The sequence below is a fragment of the Chiloscyllium punctatum genome, chromosome 3 (genome assembly GCF_047496795.1).
Source record: "Chiloscyllium punctatum isolate Juve2018m chromosome 3, sChiPun1.3, whole genome shotgun sequence".
Taxonomy (NCBI): domain Eukaryota; kingdom Metazoa; phylum Chordata; class Chondrichthyes; order Orectolobiformes; family Hemiscylliidae; genus Chiloscyllium; species Chiloscyllium punctatum.
This window is the reverse complement of record NC_092741.1, coordinates 100,871,808-100,897,756: the sequence shown is the minus strand read 5'-3', so window position 1 is coordinate 100,897,756 and position 25,949 is coordinate 100,871,808. Positions and strand designations below refer to the sequence as shown.

Genomic DNA, 25,949 nt, shown 5'->3' with positions numbered 1-25,949 from the left:
ATCACTCCTTACTGAAGGAATGTTTGAATATCTCACAAAAACCAATTGATATGGATGCAGCTCCCAACTATTTCCCGTGAGTTCTTCACATCTTCACATGGACTATCATACCAAGCTACATGTTAATTTACAACTGGTTTGCCTTTGAAGGTTTTATGAAGCACTTCACCTGTTTGTGATTTTCTTTTCACTGCTGGGTGTATTACCACAAAATTCATATTTTTATGCATATCCAAAAATTAATCATTGACAATTTCCACCCCCTGCCTCCATGGTCAGTTAGGAATTCAGCCAGTGCCCAAAGTCTGTTTCCTATCTATTTCTCCATTACTTGGACAATTATTACTTTTTTAAAATTGTAAACTGATAAAACTATTTACTATCTCCTCCTCATCACACACCTTCAAGTCATTTGCTACAAATTCACTAAAGTTTTGTGCCAGTGGGAGGCTTACTATCGCCCTGATTAAGTATATTACATATATATGGTTTCTTCTATAACTTCTGTATATTCATTATTTACTAATCCTGCAACCTTGAATGGGATTTTTAATCTGTGGACAATTTGGTGATGTAGTTTGGAGTGATTATGTCGAATGCAATGTGGCCACTGTACATGCACAGAGGCAGAGTGTGTTCACCTGGCGGTGACACAGCTGTCTGTGCATGCACCACTAATGTTAGCTTGGAGAGGTGAAGTAAAAGAACTGGCCAAAGGTCCACGGTGCGTGAAAGAGGATGTGCTGGAGGGAGGCCAGGTGTGGGAATGGCTGCCAACTCTGGATGCCCCACAGTGACAGGTGGACCCACTGGAGGCAACTAACACCAAACCCCCCCCAGTTATTTAACACTACTAGTTGCATCCAGCAATGCCATTAAGTTCTTCTTACTCCAGTGACATCAGGTCATAATGGAGTGCTCATGAGCTCCTAGAGCCATCTGGTGGTACCATTGTCTTTGTTTCTTTTAAACTCCTGTCTTTTCATTGCCAAGAAAACATTCTTAATTATTTGGACAGCAAAATTAAGTCTTGCTAAAGAAATACAATAATGTTCAGATAGTGTAATCTCTGAATCCACTGATTTACCAACATCAGTGGTCATGTTGTGTTCCTGATTCAGTTTCATTTGAGCCTTTATCAAATATCCTACTCAACAGTCAGTGTGTATCTCTTGACAGCATGCCCATGCTTTTATACTAGTTTGCCCCAGCTATTTTAAAAAGAATCACCACTTTCGTTCATGATTTAGCATATTGCCATCCCAAACCTTGAGACAGGTCAAACTCTGAAATTCCTTTAACTTTATTGCAATCCTTATTATTCAAAAGATGTAGGTCTTATCTTAATTAACTCACTTCACATGCTCTGGATATGCACCCATTGTCCATCACAGCAGTTGAATGAGTCTGAGACTAAAATATTCATTACTAGCCTCAAGTTCTTGTATCTAGAACAATTTCTCTGCCAGATTAGTGATACCAGCATCATCTTTTAAACTTTCCATGTTCTGTATTATTACAAAAACCTTCGGCCTCGGACCTTCAGGTGATCATCCTCCAAGGCGGACTTCGGGACAGGCAGCAGCGAAAAGTGGCCGAGCAGAGGCTGATAAAGAGATCCTATAAAGTGGCTAAGAACAGTGGGAAATCAGAAGATTGGGAAGGATACAAAAGCAAACAGAGGATAACAAAGAGTGTAATAAGAAATGAGAGGATCAAATATGAAGGTAGGCTAGCCAGTAATATTAGAAATAATAGTAAAAGTTTCTTTCAGTACATAAGAAACAAACGACAGGCAAAAGTAGACATTGGGCCACTTCAAACTGATGCAGGGAGCCTAGTGATGGGAGATAAGGAAATAGCAGGAGAACTTAACAAGTACTTTGCGTCAGTTTTCACAGTGGAAGACATGAGTAATATCCCAAAAATTAAAGGGTGTCACGGGGCTGAGTTGAGTATGGTTGCCATTACAAAAGAGATAGTGCTAGAAAAGTTAAAAAGTCTTAAAATTGATAAATCTCCTGGCCCCGATGGGATACACCCTAGAGTTCTGAGAGAGGTTGCTGAGGAAATAGCAGAGGCATTGGTTGAGATCTTTCAAGAGTCACTGGAGTCAGGAAAGGTCCCAGATGATTGGAAGATGGCTGTAGTAACCCCCTTGTTCAAGAAAGGATCAAGGCAAAAGATGGAAAATTATAGGCCAATCAGCTTAACCTCGGTTGTTGGTAAAATTCTAGAATCCATCATTAAGGATGAGGTTTCTAAATTCTTGGAAGAGCAGAGTCTGATTAGAACAAGTCAACATGGATTTAGTAAAGGGAGGTCATGCCTGACAAACCTGTTGGAATTTTTTGAAGAGGTAACAAGTAGGTTAGACCAGGGGAACCCAGTGGATGTGGTCTATCTGGACTTTCAAAAGGCCTTTGATAAGGTGCCACACGGGAGACTGCTGAGCAAGGTGAGGGCCCATGGTGTTCGAGGTGAGCTGCTGGGATGGATTGAGGATTGGCTATCTAACAGAAGGCAGAGAGTTGGGATAAAAGGTTCTTTTTCAGAATGGCAGCCGGTGACGAGCGGTGTCCCGCAGGGTTCGGTGCTGGGGCCACAGCTGTTCGCATTATATATTAATGATTTGGATGAGGGAACCGGGGGCATTCTAGCGAAGTTTGCCGATGATACAAAGTTAGGTAGACAGGCAGGTAGTACTGAGGAAGTGGGGAGGCTACAGAAGGATCTAGACAGGTTGGGAGAGTGGTCCAGGAAATGGCTGATGGAATTTAACGTGAGCAAGTGCGAGGTCTTGCACTTTGGCAAAAAGAATATAGGAATGGACTACTTTCTAAATGGTGAGAAACTTAATAAAGCCAAAGCACAAAGGGATCTGGGAGTGCTAGTCGAGGATTCTCTAAAGGTAAACATGCAGGTTGAGTCTGTGATTAAGAAAGCGAATGCAATGTTGTCTCTTATCTCAAGAGGGTTGGAATATAAAAGCAGAGATGTACTACTAAGACTTTATAAAGCTCTGGTTAGGCCCCATTTGGAGTACTGTGTCCAGTTTTGGTCCCCACACCTCAGGAAGGACATACTGGCACTGGAACGTGTCCAGCGGAGATTCACACGGATGATCCCTGGAATGACAGGTCTAGCATATGAGGAACGGCTGAGGATACTGGGATTGTATTCGTTGGAGTTTAGAAGATTAAGGGGAGATCTAATAGAAACGTACAAAATAATACATGGCTTTGAAAAGGTGGATGCTAGAAAATTGTTTCTGTTAGGCGAGGAGACTAGGACCCGTGGACACAGCCTTAGAATTAGAGGGGGTCATTTCAGAACGGAAATGCGGAGACATTTCTTCAGCCAGAGAGTGGTGGGCCTGTGGAATTCATTGCCACGGAGTGCAGTGGAAGCCGGGACGCTAAATGTCTTCAAGGCCGAGATTGATAGGTTCTTGTTGTCTAGAGGAATTAAGGGCTACGGGGAGAACGCTGGCAAGTGGAGCTGAAATGCGCATCAGCCATGATTGAATGGCGGAGTGGACTCGATGGGCCGAATGGCCTTACTTCCACTCCTATGTCTTATGGTCTTATGGTCTTATGGTCTTATGATAGCTAAGTTCGGTACCCATCGGGAGGGCACATTACAGGTGACCACCATTGCACTATACACACACCGACAATCCTACACACACACACTCTCTCACACACACACACACACACATGCACCCCCTCACAGACTTCAGACACTTTACACTCAGTACACACACACATACACTTGCTCACACTCACAATCCCCAACCCAGACAGACATACACACACAGGCAGACAAAGACTCACATATGCATACATATATTTTGTGGGGTGAATTTATGAACGCCATTGGGAATGAATCTTTTCCTAGCAGAGGCACCTCTATCTTCAGTCCTTCTTGTTCTGAGTTCTGTTTCGTATTGACATTTGACTTGTATCCAGGTGTTCTCATATTGCCTCAGCATTGAACCCTTCTTTCTTTGCATTACTGATGAATATCCCATTTGATTTATGAATGCCATTGCGAATGAATCTTTTCCTAGGAATTGTGTTTAAGGGTTTCTGGCATCTGTTGCAAAGGCAAGTCTGTTTCTAAAACTGTACTCCAGTTATACTTAGAGTCTTATCAGGACTCTATCAGACCCTCCCGGCACCTTCCCCTACCACTGCCGGAATTGCAAAACCTGTATCCACACCTCTCCCTACACCTCTATCCAAAGCCCCAAAGGAGCCTTCCGCATCCATCAGAGTTTTACCTGCACTTCCACATGTCATTTACTGTAACTGTTGCTCCCGATGCGGTATCCTGTACATTGGGGAGACAGAACGCCTACTTGCACAACGCTTCAGAGAACATTTCCAGAGCATCCACACCAAACAATCCCACCAACCAGTGGCCGAACACTTCAACTCCCCCTCCCGCCCTGCTGAGCACATGTAGGTCCAGGGCCTCCTCCATCACCAAATCCTAACCACCCGACGCCTGAAGGAAGAACGCCTCATCTTCAGCCTTTGGACTCTCCAGCCACATGGAATCAATGTGGATTTCACCAGTTTCCTCATCTGCTCTCCGCCCACCTGATCCCAGATCCAGCCTTCCAACTCTGCACTGCCCTTATGATCTGTCCTACCTGTTCATCCTTCTTCCCACCGATCCACTCCAACCTCTTCTCTGACCAATCACCATTACATCAAAGTCCATCCACCTCAGCTACCTTCCCCCAGCCCAATACTCCTCCTATTTATCTCTCCACCCGTTGGCTCAGAAGCCTCATTCCTGATAAAGGGCTTTTGCCTGAAACATCGATTCTCCTGTTCCTCGGCTGCTGCCTGATCTGCTGTGCTTTTCCAGCACCACACCCTTGACTCTGATCTTCAGCATCTGCAGCCCTCACTTTCTCCTGTGCATATACAATAATCTAGAGGTGCTCATTTGTGCTCAGCCTGTGCAGAAATTTCCAGATTGCTGCATGACTGTGGAGCCACACTGTTTTCATGAAATATTAGTGAGCTTTGAGAAGATTTGTAGCTCAAGTTGAAATTCTAGATGTAGGTTTGCTCGCTGAGCTGGCGGTTTAATTTTCAGACATTTAGTCACTATACTATACTAGGTAACATCTTCAGTGAGCCTCCGGACTAAGCATTGCTGATGATTGATGCTTTCTATTTACATGTTTGGGTTTCTTTGGGTTGGTGATGTAATTTCCTGTGGTAATGTCATTTCCTACGGCGATGTCATTTCCTGTTCTTTTTCTCGGGGGGTGGGTAAATCAGGTCCAAAGTCAATGCGTTTGTTGATAGAGTTCCAGTTGGAATGCCATGTTTCTAGGAATTCTTGTGCATGTCTCTGTTCGGCTTGTACTAGGATGGATCTGTTGTCCCAGTCAAAGCGGTGTCCTTCCTCATCTGTATGTAAGGATATTAGTGAGAGAGGGTCATGTCATTTTGTGGCTAGTTGGTGTTCATGTATCCTGGTGGCTCGTTTTCTGTCTATTTGTCCAATGTAGTGTTTGTTACAGTACTTGCACAGTATTTTGTAAATGGCATTAGTTTTGCTTATTGTCTGTATAGGGTCTTTCAAGTTCATTAGCTGCTGTTTTAGTGTATTGATGGGTTTGTGGGCTACCACGATGCCAAGGAGTTTGAGTAGTTTGGCAGTCATTTCCGAGATGTCTTCAATATAGGGGAGAGTGGCTAGGGTTTCTGGACGTGTTTTGTTTGGGTTTATTGCTGAGAGATCTGTGGGCTGTGTTCATTGGGTATCTATGAGGAAGGACATCACTTCGACTAGGACAACACATCCATCCTAGGCATGCATGAGAATTCCTAGAAGCATGGCATTCCAGCCGGAATTCTATCAACAAGCACATTGACTTTGACCCGATTTACCACCCCCGAGAAAAAGAACTGGAAATGACATCACCACAGAACATTACATCACCAACCCAAAGAAACCCAAACATATAAATAGAAAGCAGGAATCATCAGCAACGCTTTGTATGGTGATGAAACATCTGAAAATTAACCTTCCAGCTCAGCGAACAAACCTAAATCCTTAATGAAATATTAATTTACAAACAATCTGATGAAGTCCTTGCTTGGGGGATCCTGCTTTGTGAAAAGTCATTGATCTGCTTTCCAAGAAGCAAACAGTTTAGATTAGTATGGAGTTAAGTTTTATTCATTTAGTGCAAAATTTTTGTTTTGGCTGATGGAAATGTCTGGAAATTTACTAAATTGTGCAAATAAGAACTCCCTGTTTTGAGTTAGCTAATTTCAACAAGAGTTATGGCACTTAAAGAAAAAAAATAATCAACTCCTCATTCCAACTCTAAACCTCTGCTGAAAAGTGTGTGAATGTGTGTGACTCACAAGTACAGTGAACACTTACGCGAGGTACCATATGGCTGCTGGCATCTATGGTGCCACACCTCAATGTTAAAAGAGATGGAAAAATTGGCAAAGAATATTTGTTCAGATTTTGCCTATGGCTGTATTACAACTCAATGCTGTAAAGTATCACATACAATACTTATATTTGCCTGACAGCATTAGGTTTGGGAATGAAAGCAAAAATTAAAATAAAGCACCGATCATTAAGATGTCTTTCCAGTCAAACATACATGTACAGATGTGTGAAGAGAAAAACCTGTCGTGAGCAAGCACTTGGCAGTAAACTAATTTTATTACCATCTGCCTGTCAATAGAACAATTTACAGACACCTGTCAGTAGCATCTGCTAAGTCAACCACTTCAAAGAGGGTGATGTCACACTTAACAGACATGGTTCTGTAAAGCTTGGGGATTTTTTCAGTTTATATGACAGAACTGGTCACGTGCTATTTGCCCAGATATGTTCATAGACAATGTTTTTCTTCTGTTCACAAATATTCAGAAATGTATGTAATACTTAGTTTTTGGCTTTACTCTTTACATTTTTTGAGTTTTTCATCACTGTTTCTCAACTTGAACTTGATGGTGGAGAGCATGAGAGAGGTCTGAATTTTATGGGAAAGGAGCTTTATAAAGGCTGCAAGGTATCAATGAATTAAAGTTATGTGTTTATTTCAAATTAAGAAACTACTGTCATTAATAATATACTTTAAATTATTACAAAATCAGAAACTTTTAAACACACCTTAATAGCCTCACAGACACTGGAAGCTTTCAATATATTTCATTTCCTGCCTTTCTAATGTATATATTACAAGGTCCCATAAACAGATTTTGGTTTTCCACATTAAAATGTATTTTAGTACCATCTTTCTTTTGGTATTGTTTGGTATTAATCCTTCCAACCCCATATTTTCCAAGGCATCTGCATTTCTGTCTTCCCTCATGAATCTAAAACAATATCTTTCTAATTGTTCTGCTGCGATCTAGATATAACATGCCCCTTCCAGGTGTTTTTCAGTGTACAGTGTAGTGGCATGTAAGATAGATCAGGATAGTATCATTAAGATAGATCAAGATACCACCTTCTCACACCAACTGAGCTCAACTCCATCATAGAGAAGTTTGATGGGCACTGAAATTTGCAGCGTACCTAACATATGTAAAAAGGTAAAGGACAATCGAGTTAGCTAAAAGCTTAGTTGACCCTGCTAATACGTTACCGAAATTTGGCATGGGTAAGCAGGTGAGAATGGGATTCCCATTTTTTAAGAGGTTTAATAAATTACAGGAAGAAAGGATCAAGTGCCATCTTCAAGGGGTACCATTTGTACATCAAAACATCCACACTGAAGATAGTAGCCTCACTTCTTTCTCATTAATTTCACTGAGCCCCATGCCAAGCTTTCTAAACCCTCCATAACCCAATACTCCAGTCTTTGCTCACTCCAGGATTCAAGCTGTCCTATTTGTGGGCTGCTTGCAGTCCTGGCAGTGCACACTGCTGAGCTGGCAACACTGTGGTATTCCTGGATATTCCAGCCAATCAGAAAGCAGCTCTTGTGAATACGACTCCACTTCAATGAGGGACAGAAATCTCACAATTAGACTATTCAGTCTGCCCACAGAGAACTACAGCTACGAGGCAGGGTCCTTTCTTCTTTCTTCTTTCTGAAACATTGGCTCACCATCAAACTTCCATCTTGGGGATGGGAGATCGAACATCCTACCTCTGCCAGTTCTTCATCTCTTTCCTTATCATAGAATCCCTACCATGTAGAAACAGGCCATTTGGCCAAACAAGTCCACACTGACCCTCTGAAGAGTAACTCTCCCAGACCCATTACTGTATATTTCCCCTGACTAATGCACCTAACCTACACATCCCTGAACACCATGGGAAATTCAGCACAGCCAATTCACCTAACCTGCATGTTTGGACTGTGGGAGGAAACCGGAACACCCAGAGGAAACCCACACAGACACAGGGACAACTTGCAAACTCCACACAGTCGCCCAAGGCTGGAATTAAACCTGGGTCCCTGGTGCTGTGAGGCGATAGTTCCAACCACTGTGCCATCACTATCAAACCAGCAGCCTGTATCGGAGTTTGGTACACCGACCTCTACACCGCTGAAGCCAGGTGCCAACTGCTCAGACACGTCTTCCTTCTGCCCCCTTGACCATGACCTAACTTCCCATTACCAAACCATCATCTCCCAGACCATCCACAACCTCATCACCTCTGGGGATCTCCCATGCACAGACTCCAACCTCATAATCCGAGAACCCCACACTGCCTGATTCTACCTCCTACTGAAGATTCACAAGCCTGACATCCCCGGTTGACTCTTTGTCTCAGCCTCCTCTTGTCCCACTGAACTCTGCATACCTTGACACCATTCGGTCCCCCTTAGTCCAGGAATTCCCCACCAACGTTCGAGACACCACCCATACCCTTCACCTCCTCCAAGACTTTAGTTTCCCCAGCTCCCTACGCCATATCTCCACCATTGACATCCAGTCCCTGTACACATCTATCAGCCATAACGAAGGCTTCCAAGCCCTCCGTTTCTTCCTTTCTCACAATCTCAACCCGTACCCTTCCATCGACACCCTCATCCGCCTGGCTGAACTGGTCTTCACCCTCAACAACTTCTCCTTCCAATCATCCCATTTCCTCAAACCAAAGGGGCACCTGCATGGGCTCCAGCTATGACTGCCTCTTCATCTAGTACGTAGAACAGTCCATCTGCTACAGCTACACTAGCACCATCTGCCATCATTTCCTCCATTACATTGATGACTGTATCGGCGCTACCTCATTTCCCACGAGGAGGTTGAACAGTTCATCAACTTCACTAACACCTTTCACCCCAATTTCAACTTCATCTTTCCATCTCTGACACCTCCCTCCCCTTCCTGGACCTCTCCATCTCCATCTTCAGTGACCGACTAACCATCTTCTACAAACTCAAAGACTCCCACAGCTACCTGGACTACACCTCCTCCCACCCTGCCTCCTGTAAAAATGCTATCTTTTATTTCTAATTCCTCCGCCGCATTTATTTCTAGGGTGACCAATTCCACCATAGAAAATTCCAAATGGCCTCCTTCTTCAAAGACTGCAATTTCCCCTCCCATGTGGTCGACAATGCCTTCCAGCGTATCTCCTCCATTTCCTGCAGCTTTGCCCTTGAATGCCACCCTATCCCAAAGCAACAGGGACAGAATCCTCTTATCCTCACCTTCCACCCCACCAACATCCAGATACATCGCATCAACCTCCACCACTTCTGCCACCCACAAACAGATCCCACCATGAGAGATATATTCCCCTCCCCACCTCTATCAGCATTTTGGAGAGACCATTCCCTCCGCGACTCCCTTGTCAGATCCATGCGCCCCCATCAGCCCCACCCCACTCCTGGCACTTTCCCCTGCCACTGCAAGAAGTGCAAAATATGCACCTATATCTTCCCTCTCACCTCTGTCCAAGGCCCCAAAGGATCTTTTCACATCCGACCGAAATTTCCCTGTACTTCTACAAAGATCATCTTCTGCAACCGTTGCACCCAATGTGGTTTCCTATACAATCGGGAAGACAGGACGCCAACTTGAGGATCGTTTCAGAGAACATTTCTGGGCCACCCACACCAACTAACCCCATCGCCCTGTGAATGAACACTTCCCTCCCCGTCCCACTCCACAAAGGACATGCAGGTCCTGGGCCTCATCATTCACCAAACCCCAACAGCCCGATGCCTGGAGGAAGAACACCCCATCTTCTGCTTTGGGATCCTGCAACCACACAGGATTAATGTGGATTTTGTGAGTGTCCTCATTTCCCCGCACCCCCATCTTATCCTAGTCCCAAGCCTCCAACTCGGCATAGCCCTCCAGATTTGTCCATCACTTCCTCCTCTGACCTTCTCCCCTACCTCCATCCACCTGTCGCTTTGTCAGCTACCTTCCCCCCAATCCCACACCCCCTCCCATTTATCTCTCAGCCCCAGCCCACAAGCCTCCTTCCTGATGAAGGGTTTATACTTGAAACATCAATTATCCTACTCCTCAGATGCTGCCTGACCTGCTGTGCTTTCCCAGCAACACACTCTCGACTCTGGAAAGATAAAATCCCATACCATAACCACCCTATTGTTCTTAGAAATAACTGAAATCTCCTTACAAATTTGTTTCTCAATTTCCCTTTGAATATTAAGGGGTCTATAATACAATACTAATAAGGTGATCATCCCTTTCTTATTTCTCAGTTCTACCCAAATAACTTCTCTGGATGTCTTTCCAGGAATATCCTCCCTCAGCACAGCTGTGATGCTATCTCTTACCAAAAACACCACGCCACCTCCTCTCTTACCTCCCTTTCTGTCCTTCCTGTAGCATTTGTATCCTGGAACATTAAGCTGCCAGTCCTGCCCATCTGTGAGCCATGTTTCTGCAATTGCTATGATATCCCAGTCCCATTTTCCTAACCATGTCCTGAATTCATCTGCCTTCCCTGTTAGGCCTCTTACTTTGAAATGAATGCAGCTTAATTTATCATTCCTACCTTGTTCTCTGCTTTGTCCCTGACTGTTTGACTCACTTCTGTTCTCAATTGTACCAGTCTCAGATTGATCTCTTTCCTCACTATCTCCCTGGGTCCCAACCCCCTACCTTACTAGTTTAAATCCTCACGAGCAGCTGTCGCAAATCTTCCTGCCAGTATATTAGTCCCTTCCAATTCAGATGCAATCCGTCCTTCTTGTTCAGGTCACTTCTACCCCAGAAGAAATTGCAATTCTCCAAAAATGTGAATCCTTCTCCCATACACCAGCTCCTAGGCCCTACTCTATTCTATTCCTACCCTCACTAGTTCGCAGCACCAGGAGTAATCCAGATACGACTACTCTCATGGACCTCCTTTTTAAATTCCTGCCTAACTCTTTGTATTGTCCCTTCAGAATCTCATCCTTTTTCCTTCCTGTGTCATTGGTTCCAATGTGTACAATGACCTCTTGCTGGCCCCTCCCCCCCTTGAGAACATTCTGCACCCTATCTGAGGCATCCTTGATCCTAGCACCAGGGGGTCAACACACCATTCTGATTTTTCACTGCTGTCCACAGAAACGTCTGTCTGTGCCTTGGACGAGAGACTCCCCTAACACAATCAATCTTTTGGAACCCAATGTACCCCTCATTGCATTAGAGCCAGTCTCAATAGCAGAAACTTGGCTGTTCATGCTACATTCTCCTGAGAATCCTTCGCCCCTTACATTTTCCAAAACAGCATATTGTTTGAAATGGGTATAGCTACTCCTGCACTACCTGCCTACCTCTCTTACCCTTCTTGGAGTTAACCCAACTATGTGACTGTATCTGCGAGTTTTCCCCCTTCCTATAGCTGCCATCCATCACATCCCCTTGCTCTTGTAAATTCCTCATTGCCTCTAACTGTCGCACCAACTGATCCATTTGAAATCTTGCATTCTCCAACATTTCTGGTATCTGATTTGCATCCTCTTTTGTGAAAACAGGACCAAAGTATATATTCAGTTGCTCAGCCATTTCTTTGTCCCCTATTATACATTCCCCTGTTTCTGTCTGTAGAGAACCTACATTTGGCTTCACAAATCTCTTTCTCTTCACATCATATAGAAACTCTTACTGTCAGTCTTTATGTTTCCTGCAGTAGACAGGCTGCCTGTCTACTTGGATTTCAGCATCTGCAGTTTTTGTCTTTATGTTCCCTGCAATCTTACTTTCATACAGTAGTTTCTCCTTCTTAATCAATCCCTTCATCCTTCTTTGGTGAATTCTAAACTGCTCCCAATCCTCAGATCTATTATTTTCTTGGCCAATCTATGTGCTTCTTTTTTGGATCAGATACTATCTCTAATTTCCTTTATAATCCATGGATTGGCCCTCTTACCCATTTTGCTTTTATGCTGCACAGGAATAAACAGTTGTTGCAGTTCCCCTGTGTGCTCCTTGAACGTTTGCCATTGTCTGTCTACTGTTGTCCGTTTAAGTAACTTTCCCCAACCTATTGAGGCCAACTCACTCCTCGTATCTTCATAGTTACCTTTACTAAATTCAGTACTCTTGCCTCCGAATCAACTATCTGACTTTCCATCTTGATAAAAAAAAATTCTATCATGTCGTGAATCACAAAGGCTGGAAACCCAAACTGAGCAGGGCCATTTGAAATTTGTGTTGACTTCAGATAGACTCTATGTTCACTGTTCCAAGGATCTTAATTGACACGGAAGTCAAAAATGTATGAGGTAGACCCAAGCACTTGTAAAATGTCGATTAAAATCTGTTCAGTTTTCAAGATTTGAAGTCTTCTAAATTCCTAGTACTCTAATCATGAAGCTTTCTCGAAAATACCCTCTACTGGTCTATGATTGACCATCTAGTGTAAATTAGAAATAAAGACATACGTCTTTTCTAAAAGATTGCACAAGGAGAATGGGCTGTGTGGAGGCATGAGGTGGCATTGTAGGGTTATGAGATGAGGCTAAGGCACAGAGGGCCTCACAGCATTTTACAGACCTTGAGCAAAGTCCCAGAGAACCAAAGTTTTGCTTTTTACTTATTAATGAAATGTATTCGTCAATGGCTAGGCCAGCATTTATTGCCCATATCTAATTGCCTAAAGGGTAATCAAGAGTCAGTCATATTGTTGTGTCACATGTAGGCCATACCTAAGGATGGCAGAGTTCCTTCCTGAAAGGGCATGAATGAACCAGATGAGTTTTTATGACAGTCAGCAATGGTTACATGTTTGCCATTCAGCCAGATTTTTAATTCAATTTAGATTTTATCCATGATTTGGAGATGCTAGTATTGGACTGGGGTGTACAAAGTTAAAATTCACACAATGCCAGGTTAGAGTCCAACAGGTTTAATTGGAAGCACAAGCTTTCGGAGTGTCTCTCCTTCATCAGGTGGTTGTGGAGTACACAATTATAAGACAAAGAATTGAAAGAAAAAATTTTTACTTTAGATTTTATCAGCTGTTATATAAGGATTTGAATCCCTGTTCCCCAGAACTTTATCGTGGAGCTCTGGATTACCAACGCAGTAACATTACCATTGCACCACTGCAACAAATGGTGGATGCTTTAGGAGCTGATATCAACACTCATTCCACTCTGTGGCTGCCTATAATCAGAGGGCTCAACTCTATACCACCCCTTGGACTGAAAATTGGATCTAACTTTAATCTGCCAAGTCAGGAAATTTAACAATTTGAGCTGCTTATGAAACTCTAACATGAAATATGGTTTACCTGCCACTTCTATTGACAGGCTAAAGTCAAACAAGACTTCCAGTTTGCTTAAAATTAAGGAACTTGGGGAACAAAAACAAAGAAAATCTTCCTTTGAAAATGATTTTTCCACTCTTGACAGACTACCCAAAGTGATGCTGTTTATTATTGAAATTACAGAAAGCTTGAACAATGATGTGCCATTATCACTACTAAATAAAGTATTCTTTCATAAATGGAACATGTTGAAGGGACAGATGACAAATCCAAATCTGTAATTAAAAGTGTTTTAAATTTCAGAGTGTTTTGCATTTTTTTAAGTAAGCTGCCAAGTTGTTGGTGTGTGTGTGTGTGTGTCCTGCCTCCGTTGCACATCCAGATAAGAGGGAAGGAATGAAAACGGTGGAGGAAGGTGGTGCTCAATGTGGGTATTTTTGTGTTGATTGGCCATGGCTCCACATTACGTGCCTGCCTTTATCAATGTTGAATGAATACACTGGGCACCTGTTTTGTTTTTGCAATATCGTGTGGGTGTGTATCCAGATGCTGGATTCTGTTGATTTCCGAACATTCAAATTTGGATCTAAAATTTGTATTTATCTGAATAGTCATGCCTGTTTTTTGGCTCGCAAAGAAGCAAGAAATAGCTGAAAAATCATAAATTTTGAAGGGGTTCAGAATTCTAAATCATTCCACCAAATATATAAAAATATATTCCATCTTCATCATGAAGCTAAGCATTTTACTCACTCTAATGAGGTTGTCATTATAACTAGAAAATCATAGAATCATAGAAACGCAATAATGTAGAAGCATCCATTCAGCCCATTGAGTCCACACCAACTCTCCAAATAGAAGCCCACCCAGACCCATCCCTGGACCCTATCCCTATATCCCTCCATTTCCCATGGCTAATCCACCTAGCCTGCACATCCCTGAACACTATGGGTAACTTATCATGGCCAATCCACTTAACCTGCACATCTTTGGACTGTGGGAGGAAACCGGAGGAAAACCACGCACACATGGGGAGAATGTGCAAACTCTACACAGACATTCGCCCAAGGGTGGAATTGAATGCAGATCAATGGCGCTGTGAAACATGAAATTGAGGAGGTACAGTAGCCTAAATCATACCTTGTTGATCATTACCTAATTAGTTTCTATCAATCCATAAGAGTGATATCTTTTTATAAAACCTGACCATAATGTTTCAAAGAATTCTGCTATAAATATTTTATATCAGTAGGCTACTTTATTTTCAAAATGCAATTTTATTCATTTTTGATGTCAATGCTGTCTGTAAAGGTAACTTAAATGCAATCCACTAAGTGTGATCACCAGAGTAGAATGGGCAAATCACTGGTGCAGAGAAGTGTTAGGTGATGCATTTTGGCAAAGGGAATGGGGAGAGATTGGTATAATTTTACAGTTCTTAAAGCTGAGCAGAGAGAAAGACATGGGAATGCATGTGCACATGTCTTTGATGTAGACAAGATATAGTGAGAAGGCAGTTAGCAAATCATGAGGGATTTTGGACTACTTAAATAAAGCACTGAGTCAAAAAGCAGGAATGTTATTTTGAACCTGTAAAGCTGTAGTTAGGCCCCCAACTGGCGTATTGTATATAGTCCTACTCACCAGTTTTAGAGAAGATGCGAAAGTCCTTGAATTGGACAGACTGGATTACTCCCCAGGGAACTGGCATGGGTGTGATGGATTGAATAGCAACCTTCTCTGCAGTCAATAACAACCAACATTGCAGGGAAATTATGAATGAGCAACAAATGCTGACCTTTGTGGTGATATTCACCTTCCATGGACAACTTTAACAATAAAATTCTGCACTTTAACTGACAACTGTACACTTGGGATGGGGCCAATTTGTTTTCATCCCATCTGATTTCTTCACTCCTGGTTCCTGAATATAAGGGTTGGATTAAAACAAATCATTGGATTTTCAAATATGATTATTAGGTTAACTTATCTCATTAGCATGTTTTGACTTCCATTTTGTTTTGTAGTTCTGAATATTATTACTTGTTTGATTCAATCAATCCAATTCAGCAACACACTGATTCCTTTTAAACAGTTGTGACTTTGTTATTGTCTTCCTGTTGACTTGTTGCCTGTTCCTGTGAAGCATCTGTAAAAAATATTGCCTTGATTGGTCAGCTTATTTGCAGTAATTATACATGACATACTTTTAATCAACAGCAGTAGTTTTGCTTATAGTTGCTATTAAATGCTGTATTTGCAATTGTGAAGTGGGCCATCAAAGTTTGCAAGGTTCATAGTTCAACTGGTAATTCATTGTTTGAAAGGTAATACTTGTTGCCTGGCAGTTCAATCAATGATATGGTGTTAACAATGCGCACAGATTAATTATCATCTTATGCATGGAGGGAATTTTGCTACACTTAGGACGTTTGAGTCCTTCGCGTTTTAATGAAAAAATGTCGTCATTATTACTCTTGATGCCTAGCCCATCAGTTTGCTGGGAAAATACAGCAGAATTGGATGACAGTTGAGGATGGGGGTTCAGTGATACAACCATGATGAAAGGACATCAAACTGAAATGTTAACTCTCTGTCTCCATCCACAGATTCAGCTTAACTTGCTGAGGATTCTACCATTTTCCGATTGTACAAGAAAGGTTCTGAAGAACGATCAACTTTGACTCAAAACATTAACTGTTTTCTCTCCACAGATTCTGCAAGACATGCTAAGTTTCTCTATCACTTTTGGCCTTTCTTTCAGATCTCTATCATCCACAGTACTTTGCTTTTATTTTCCCTTTATAATTTTGATTTCCAGCAATTGCATTTTTTTTTGGTTTTGAAGTAAGCTATCAATTGGGATAGTTATTGGAAGGCAGTTGTTGTTGAGGAAACTGCTCCTGAACAAGAACCTTCAGAAGAAAACAGGTAAACTTAGTTTGGGGTTGCAAAATGGATGATTATGAGATTTGGCTGTTCATTTTACTTTGTGTCTGCTTTCCTTTCTCATTGTCACCCATTTCTTTGCTGTCACTCTACTCCAAATTTACACAAAATGGCAGAAAAATGGAGGGAAGAAAGCAAGTGTATATGACAACCAATACACTTGTGTTCATGCTTTACAAATCAGTTGAGAACTTTATTTAGCACTTAAAGTAGATTTTAAGGTACTGTTTTACAACTTCATAAGAAAATGTGTATGTAAATATATTTTCCTGTCATATTATAATTAAGTTTTTAATCACTCTTCAAAGAGCAAATTGGTAGATTATGGTGTGCTTGGTTTTTTTTTCAGAGAGGTTGTACAAGACACAGACTCAATAAAGTCGATGTCAAAGGGTTTTATGGCCAATTTGATTATAGCTAACAGATGCTGCCTCAGGCAACAGGCTTTCAAAGATTTTGAAAGAAATTCTTGTATAATGAAGAGAGAGTAGCCAGTTCTTCCAGCTCAGCTTTTCTCTTGTTTGGTTTGAATTTTAACAGGAGAGTTGTAAAAGCTGCTGGACCCAAAAAAGCAGGATAAGGCTGACACTCTCTCTTTGACTTTTCTCCTATAAGACTCTACATTTGATGTTTGTGCCAAGGAGCTTTCATGGGGATTGTTGCAAGTATTGGGATCAGCATCATTAAGTTGGGATAATCTGTTGGGTTTTCGGATGGGTTAAGTTATTCTGTATTCTGTTCTCTTTTGTTTGTGTTCCATTCGGTAATCTTGAAAATAAACTCTATTTTGTTTAAAACGAAATGGTTTGACCAGCAGCATCTCTCCTGGAATATCCACGTTACACCTGCTTAAAACAGTTAGCAAATTTTAGGTCTCGGCTACCTTCTTGAAATGCTTTGAGAGGGGGTCTGGCCTGGTTCATAACCGGATAAATATGTTCTTCATGCGTGTGTTTGTAATAGTTCTTTGAAAATTAATGACCTATAAAAGTTAATTTAATATCTCATTTATAACCTTGTAAAATTGTTCCATACTTCCTTCTCATGCAATAATTCATGAAACTATTTTATACATGGCTAAAAACGTAAGCAACTGTTAAAGATAGCAAAAGTCTTAAAAATGTATCAGCTACATGATCTTTATTCTTACTGCAAGTAGCAATGTAGATATTTTAACTGGTACTTTTTGTTTCATAACAATGCATTTCTTCTTTGGAACATTATTAAAACAAACTATGATACAGCTCTACATAATGAAATATTAAGTCAGGTGACCCAAAGCTTGGTTAAAGAAATAGGTTTTAGGGAGTGATCTGAGAAAGGAAAATGAGATAGAGAGGCAGAGACGATAAAAAGAAAATTCTAGATTTAGAGGGCATTTAATTGTATGTCAAACAAGTTGCCTTAAATCTGCATAAGAATGGTGAACAATATTGATTGTTTTCATGTCATTTATTACATAGTTTGGATCTGAGCTGGTTGCATGAAGGTTTTGGTCAGCGTTTTTGCAGAGGTTTATCTTGTATTTCTATAGTCATGGCTCATAAAAAAAACAGACTAAGAGAAAGAATTATTGGAAGCTAATAAGAATGTATTTATATTAGGATGACTTGTACAAACATCCAGCAAACAGTTGTACATTACCCTTTATGTTTAGAATATCATAGATTTTATATTTTCTCTTTATATTAGTGGAAACATCCATAACATTGAAAAAGCCTTTTTGGTTTCAATTTGGGCAGTTTTGCAGATGTTTTGGCTGAAGCCAGAAATGTAAGACAGTTACTACTGAAGAGGAGATTTGGATTAAAACTGAAAAAAAAATCTCGGTGCAAAGAGTTTCATTTCAAATTTACAGACCATTGTTGTTTGGATCATGAAGGATTTTTTGAATCTGAGAAAGTCTATGTTTAGTGGTATAAAGGCTGAAGGAAGATGTCTTCAAATTCTCAAGGGCAGGGAATCAAAGCCACAGCTAAGACAAAAACCCATTGGTGATACAATGTGGAAGGAATGTGCTTTTGGGATGTGGTCTAAGCTCTGCAGTCATGTCACATGCAACAATTAAACAACTCACAGGATGAGGAGGATAACCACAAATATCCCCACCCTCAATACAACAGATAAGGCTGAAAGATTTGCCTCCTCCAGTGGTCCTAGCATTTCAGATACCAGTCGTCAGCCAATTGGATTCATTCTATATGATATCAAGAAACGGTTGGAGACACTGGATACTGCAAAAGCTACTGGATCTGACAACAGTAGCGATTTGCCACTCCCTGAGCCAAGCTATTACAATACTAGCATCCACCTGCCAATGTGCAAAAGTGCCCAGGTATGTCCTGTTCATAAAAAGCTGGACAATTTCCAACCCAGCCAATTACTGCCCAGTCAGTCTACTCTTAATCATTAGTGAAGTATTGAAAGGCGTCATCAGCAGTGCTATCAAGCAGACCCTGCTCAGTGATGAAAAATGTGTTGCTGGAAAAGCGCAGCAGGTCAGGCAGCATCCAAGGAGCAGGAGAATTGACGTTTCAGGCATAAGCCCTTCTTCAGGAAACTGAAGAAGGGCTTATGCCCGAAATGTCGATTCTCCTGCTCCTTGGATGCTGCCTGACCTGCTGCACCTTTCCAGCAACACATTTTCAGCTCTGATCTCCACCATCTGCAGTCCTCACTTTCTCCCTGCTCAGTGATGCCCAGTTTGGGTTCCACCAGGGTCACTCAGCTCCAGATCTCATTACAGCCTTTGTTCAAACATGGACAAAAAAGTTGAATTCCAAAAGTGAGCTGAGAGTGGCATCAAGCTAACAAAACTGGAATCAATGGCTATCAGGGGCAAACTCTCTGCTGGTTAGAATCATACCTGACGTATAGGAAGATTGTCATGGTTCATGGAGTTCAGCTATCTCAGTTCCAGCACATCTCTGTGGGAGTTCCTCAAGGTAGTGTCCTCGGCCCAGCCATCTTCAGCTGCTTCATAAATGATGTCCTGTCCATCATAAAGTGATCAGTGGAAATGTTTACTGGTGAGTGCACAATGTTCAGCATCATTTGTGACTCCTCACATACTGAAGCAGTCCATGTTCAAGTGCAACAAGATCTGGATAATATCCAGGCTTGGGCTGATAAATGGAAAATAACATTTATGCCACACAAAAATCAGGGTATGACCATCCCCATTAAGTGACAATCAATCCTGTTACCTTTATTGAATCCCCCACTGTCAACATTCTGGGGGGATTACCATTGACCGGATACTCAACTAGACTTGCCACATAAATACAGTGGCTACAAGAGTAGGTCAAAGGCTGGAGACTGTGTGGTGAATAACTCACCTGACTGCCCAAAACTGTACAAGTCAGGAGTGTGATGGAATGCTCCCCACTTGCCCACTTGCATGAATGGGTGCAGCTTGAACAACACTGAAGAAACTTGACACCATCCAGAACAAAGCAACCCACATCCACAAACATCCATTCCCTCCACCACCAACGCTCAATGGCAACAGTGTGTACCATATATAAGATGCACTGCAGCAATTCAACAAAGATCCTTCAACATCACTTTCCAAACCCACAACCACTTCCATCTAGAAGGACAAAGACAGCAGATGTATGGGAATACCACCACCTGCAAGTCCCCCTCCAAGGCGCTCACCATTCTGACTTGGAAATATGTTACCATTCCTTCAGTGTCACTAGGCTAAAATCCTGGAATTGCCTCCCTACCAGCATTATGGGCCAACTACAGCAGGTGGACTGCAGTAATTTAAGAAGGCAGCTCATCACCATTTTCTCAAATGTATCTAGGGATGAGTAATAAGTGCTGGCCACCCACTGAAGCCCACATCTGATGAGTGAATTATAAAAAAGAGTTGGGATTGTAGTTAACTGTTGTTTTGAAATCTTTAAACTCACCTTATATTTGAACAGCTTAATTTATCTTCTATTCTCTTGCATAATAAACTTCTGTTTTATTGTTAAAACCAAATCAGCAACACTGTGAAAGGCTACCTTATTAAAATCAAAAAAGAACACAATGTGATCTGTCAGCCAGATTTAAGTCTGGGATCTGACGTCTCCAACAATAACATAAACTGGCATCATAATGGAAGTCACATCCAGAATTTTTAGGAAATTGATCTTTCAAGAAATATTGGTGCATAGGAAACAATTCTAACTGTTACAAATCAGCAGAATGCTCTACTTATTTACATTTCTGGGAGCCACCTGATTCTTAAATGCTATATTTAACATGAGTTCAAAGTAAATGGGTTCCAACATCACACATCAGGGCAGGACTTAAACACATAATGGGAAGGTCCTGGAGAGTGTTGCTGAATAAAAAGACCTTGGAATAGAGCTTCATAGTTCCTTGAAAGTGGAGTTGCAGGTAGACAGGATAGTGAAGGTGGTGTTTGGAATGTTTGCCTTTATTGGTCAGTGTACTGAGTCCAGGAGTTGGAGGTCATGTGCAGTTGTACAGGACATTGGTTAGGTCACTTTTGGAAAATGTGCAATTCTGGTCTCCCTGCTATAGGAAGGATGTTGTAAAACTTGCAAGGGTTCAGAAAGGATATTGCCAGGGTTGGAGGGTTTGTGTTATAGGGAGAGACTGGGGCTATTTTCCAAGGAGTTTCAGAGGCTGAGGGGTGACCATATAGAGGTTTATAAAATCATGAGGGACATGAACAGGGTAAATAGACAAGGTCTTTTCCCTATCCATGGGTGGGTGAGTCCAAAGATAGCAGGCACAAGTTAGGGTGAAACAGGAAAGATTTAAAAGGGACCTAAAGGGCAACTTTTTCACGCAGAGAGTGGTGACCAGAGGAAGTAGTGGAGGCCAGGACAATCACAACATTTAAAAAGCATCTGGATAGGTATTTGAATAGAAAGCATTTCCATGCTGTATAGCTCTATGACCTTATGACTTTAAATGTTGAAGGTGTTTACACAGATGTCATAACAATAAATGCAGATTATGGATGAGCCATTCTGGCCAGTTAGCACTGTGGGAGCAGGATATCATACTGGGTGAACACAGCTGGTGGAATGCTCTCCTGCTGGATGAACACGGCAGGAAAAGTTTGTTCAACAGATGGCAAGAACAGTCTATCCCTCTGGCTGAAATTGCTGAAGTTTGTTCTGACTTTATGAGTGATGTGGCTGTTATGGTTAAATGACTGGAAGAGTAAGTAAGGTGTGATATTTGTCGTCATGTCAGTTGTGTGAAAGGGAGGTGGAGCTATTTATTTTGGATGTAGTTGTGATTGAATTCAACTGATTGATCAGTGAGTGATGAGAATTGTAACATTTGAAGATGCATTGACTAATCTTGATCACTCTTGAGGTTGTTGAGCTTAAAGTTCTACATTCTCAGGGTTATATCCTAGTGTTGACTTCAACAAGCTGTTTGACTCATTGCCCTGCCCTCATTTGTCTGTTGGTCTCCTCACAATTAAAGATGCCTCTCTTTCTGTCAAACTCCTACAAAAAGGTCCCCAGTGCTGTGCTGGAGAATCTTAGAGGCAACAATGAGGACTGCAGATGCTGAAATCCAGAGTTTAGATTAGAGTGGTGCTGGAAAAGTGCAGCAGGTCAGGCAGCATCCGAGGAGCAGGAAAATCGACGTTTCAGGCAAAAGCCCTTCACATGAAGGGCTTTTGCCTGAAACGTTGATTTTCCTGCTCCTCGGATGCTGCCTGACCTGCTGTGCTTTTCCAGCACCACTCTAATCTAAACTCTGGAGAACCTTAGAGCTGACTGTCTGTATTGAGCCATTCCTGTGGCCAAGTCATTTCTCCAATAAATTTCAGCTTCTGCCCAAGCCAAATTGAACCTTATCAAACTCTTCCACCATCACCCATGAAGAGTCTCTGACCAAGACTTGAAGAAATGGCAAAAATTTAGAAAACAGGGAAATTTCACACCAAATCTATTAACAATAGTACTTCATGAGAAATAGTTCACTCGGATTGAAGAAACCATTTTAGGTGACAGAAAGAAAAAGAGAGAATAAAAGCAGCATGTGGTTTGTTGAAATAAAATATTACTTTTTTTTATCTCAGCATTTTCATACTTTGTAGGTTCAAAGCTGATGATAATGTTTGATAGTTCTAATAGTCTTTCAGCAAAAAGAGAAATTGTAAATATTTTAAAAACGTTGCTGTTTCGGTACTTGAGATAGGAGGCAAGTTTTGCTTAGTAGAGTTAAGTACAACGTGTAGCTATAATGCCACATAAGATGTGAAAGTTTCTTCATTGCTTGGATCATGTGTAAGTTCAATTTTAATAATGGGAGTGCATTAATATTCTTGAGATTCATTTCGTTAACTTTGGACATCAAAACAAAACTATGGTTCACTACTTTAAGGTATGAATGAGTGATATTAAGTGCAGGTTGGCGTGGATTGTATAGATTGTCTTTTGAGGAAGCAGACTTGGTATGAAGGATGATCTCTTAACAATGGAGCAATAAGTAATTCAAACCATTAAGTCTGTTTTTGCTGATGTAACAGCTCTATCCTTTTATTCTGATTTCTATGTTCTTTTTCATATCTGATCGTGATCTTATTTACCAATCAAGTATGCGGCTCACTTGAAGCAATTCAGTTATTTTAATACAAGTGACTGTCTAATTTTCATTCTTTGCTGCTGTTTTACATTGGCAAAGTCTTTAAAATGTAAAGTTAACCTCACTGTGCTAATGTACAAGAGTTATAAAGATGGCTTATTGTTAATTTCTATATCAAAATTGTTCTCTATATCTAATGAAGTCTGACTGTTACATGTCTTTGCAGGAATTGAACAAAAGTGGGTATGGTCAAATCACAACTGAGATCAGTGAGGCTCAAGTGTTCTACTTTGCCGAAGATTACCACCAGCAGTACTTGGATAAGAACCCAGACGGTTATTGTGGATTAGGTGGAACTGGAGTATCTTGCCCAATTGGTATTCAGAAGTAAGACAGAATACTGAGTTAGTGGCTAACATAGCCCTAATTTGCCTTCATTGACCTGTTTCACAGACAATAGGGTAAAATTTTCATTTAATGGGACAAAATACTGGTTGGAGTGCATTGATCACCTGTTGCTCACTTGCTTGAAACCTATCCTAGTATTTCATATTTGCATTTAAATTTGTGTCAAGAAATCCAAATAAGCACAAAGTTGAATCAAAAGAAATAATAATTTTCCAATGCTTGCTCTTTTAACATGCCTTAGGTGAGAATGTTAGAAATTCTAATTATGGAGGGTGAACTTCAAAATATTTTTTCATCTATAATCATATATCATATTTACTGGTTATCTTTATTTTCATATTCACTAACTTTGGTAAAAAAATTGCTATCCCACCAAAATGGAGAATATAGTGTATTTTCAGCATTAGTGAAAATAATTTCTTTAGTATATACAATATTTTTGGGACAGCCATGACAATGAAAATAAAAAGCCTGCATTTCCAAATTTGTTACAAAGAGCTGGTAACTAAAGAACCAGGATAAGAACCTCACTTTTTGCATCAGAGTTGTGATTATGTACCAGAGATAAAATTGACTTGTAAAATATCACAGAAAATTAAATCGAAATTGTTCACTCTAAGTGGAATAATTATGAAAATTTGAAAACTCCTAGATAATAAAAATAAAAATAATTTGAATGCCTGTCAACCTGGAAAATGATAAAGTTTTGGCCTATTTTTCATGGGGCAGAAATGATACCAGGAAAGAGGCCTCAGATTTATAAAACAGTTTTGCTGGTGATGCCTGCTTACTAGTGCTACCCACAAAGCAAAAAGTACCATATATACTTGTGTAAAAGTCAATCTTATGTAAACATTGATCCCTTATTTTTGGCAAAAAGGTCTTGTATTTTCCATATATTTCGTGTAAATGTTGACCCTACCATATTGCATTGTAAACCTCTTACATAGAAACTGCACGTTCCCGTTATCCCACTTAAACAAAACCACATTCATTCATTTATACTGGTAACTCTACTTACTGTTCTTTGTTTACTATATTGTGTCTCTATTCATTCATTCATTCATTCATTCATACAAAACTCTACTTACCATACTTGGTTTATTACAGCACGTTTTGATTCATTCATTCATTCAGACCAGGTCTAAGTACATCGGTACTTATCACACTGTGTTCACTTTACATCCAAAAGGTAATATCATTAAAAAATTAATCATTTTAATTGTGCCATTATATCTGAATAAAAGTGAGATATATTAGTACATATATCTTTAATTCTTTGACAAATGTGTTAATGTTGCTGAGGTTCATTACATTCGAGAGTAAATGGGAGGGAAACGGAAGAATTTGGCGGGAAAGTTCAAGATGCTCGCACATTCAGAATTTAATAAATGTTTCATTTTAAGTGTGCCATTATACCAGGCCAGATGATGTTGCACAGTGTGATTTTGCAGGATTTCAATGAATCTTTGACATGTTAAATTTTCGTACCGATGTGTACAAATAAAATTTTCTCTTGCTTTTAATCGTAATTATCTTTATCCGGTAATTCATTATGTTTTTCTTCTTTACCTAGGATTAGTTGAGCAATCAAACTGACTTCTGCTAATAATACAGTATTTTGAGCTGCAGCTTGAATTTCAGCCCCTCAAAACTAGGGCCAGTGTAATAGTCTACCCTATAAATTGAATTTTTAAAAATCGTCTGAAAAGTTTGACTTTTACACGAGTATATAAGGTAGTAAACTAAAGGTACATAAGTCAGAGTAGCAGCGTGCTTTGAATACTACTAAATTGGATAAGTCATATTGACTGGGGACGTTTCACACTTTGATTTCAGCACCAAGTGATAACATTTTGTGTCATATCTCTAAAGTTGATGCATGTAGCTGAAGTATTCTCTTTCATGTTATGGGACTCTGTTAGATTTGAAATATATATCAGTTTGTTCTCCTTTCTTCTCCGTACCTACAACAATTTCCAATCATTGTATTTTAAACACGCCAATAAACATATAAAATTGTAACCAAACGCATTTTTTTGGCTTTGTTTGTTAACTGCCAATCTATCCTATGTGACATTTTATATAATATTGTTTTATATTGCTTGTGCAGCAACATTCCAAGTCATAAAATAGCTTTGCAAAGATGTTAATTTCCAATTTGTGACCTTAACCTTCATTTATGCTGATGAGTAACTTCATTAATTCTAACAATTACACAAATAAATCCAATTCCAGACCGCATCTTGAAGCTTGAATTTTTAAAAAAATCTTTCAAATAAAAAGCAAACCACAGCCAAATTATATTTGTTTTAGATTCT

General features: G+C 40.5%; 1 protein-coding gene across 3 annotated transcripts in view; it reads left to right on the top strand.

Moving 5' to 3' along the window:
• msraa (methionine sulfoxide reductase Aa) overlaps positions 1–25,658 on the top strand; it is a 505,366-nt gene extending 479,708 nt beyond the window's left edge. For 2 of the 3 annotated variants that reach the window (XM_072557547.1, XM_072557557.1), the window contains exon 6: positions 23,447–25,658. In XM_072557547.1, the coding sequence (XP_072413648.1) occupies positions 23,447–23,611 (165 nt within the window). In that variant the 3' untranslated portion in view covers positions 23,612–25,658. The remainder of the gene's footprint in view (positions 1–23,446) is intronic. The other variant, XR_011954689.1, reaches the window with a different exon arrangement.
• Positions 25,659–25,949: the final 291 nt, after the last annotated feature.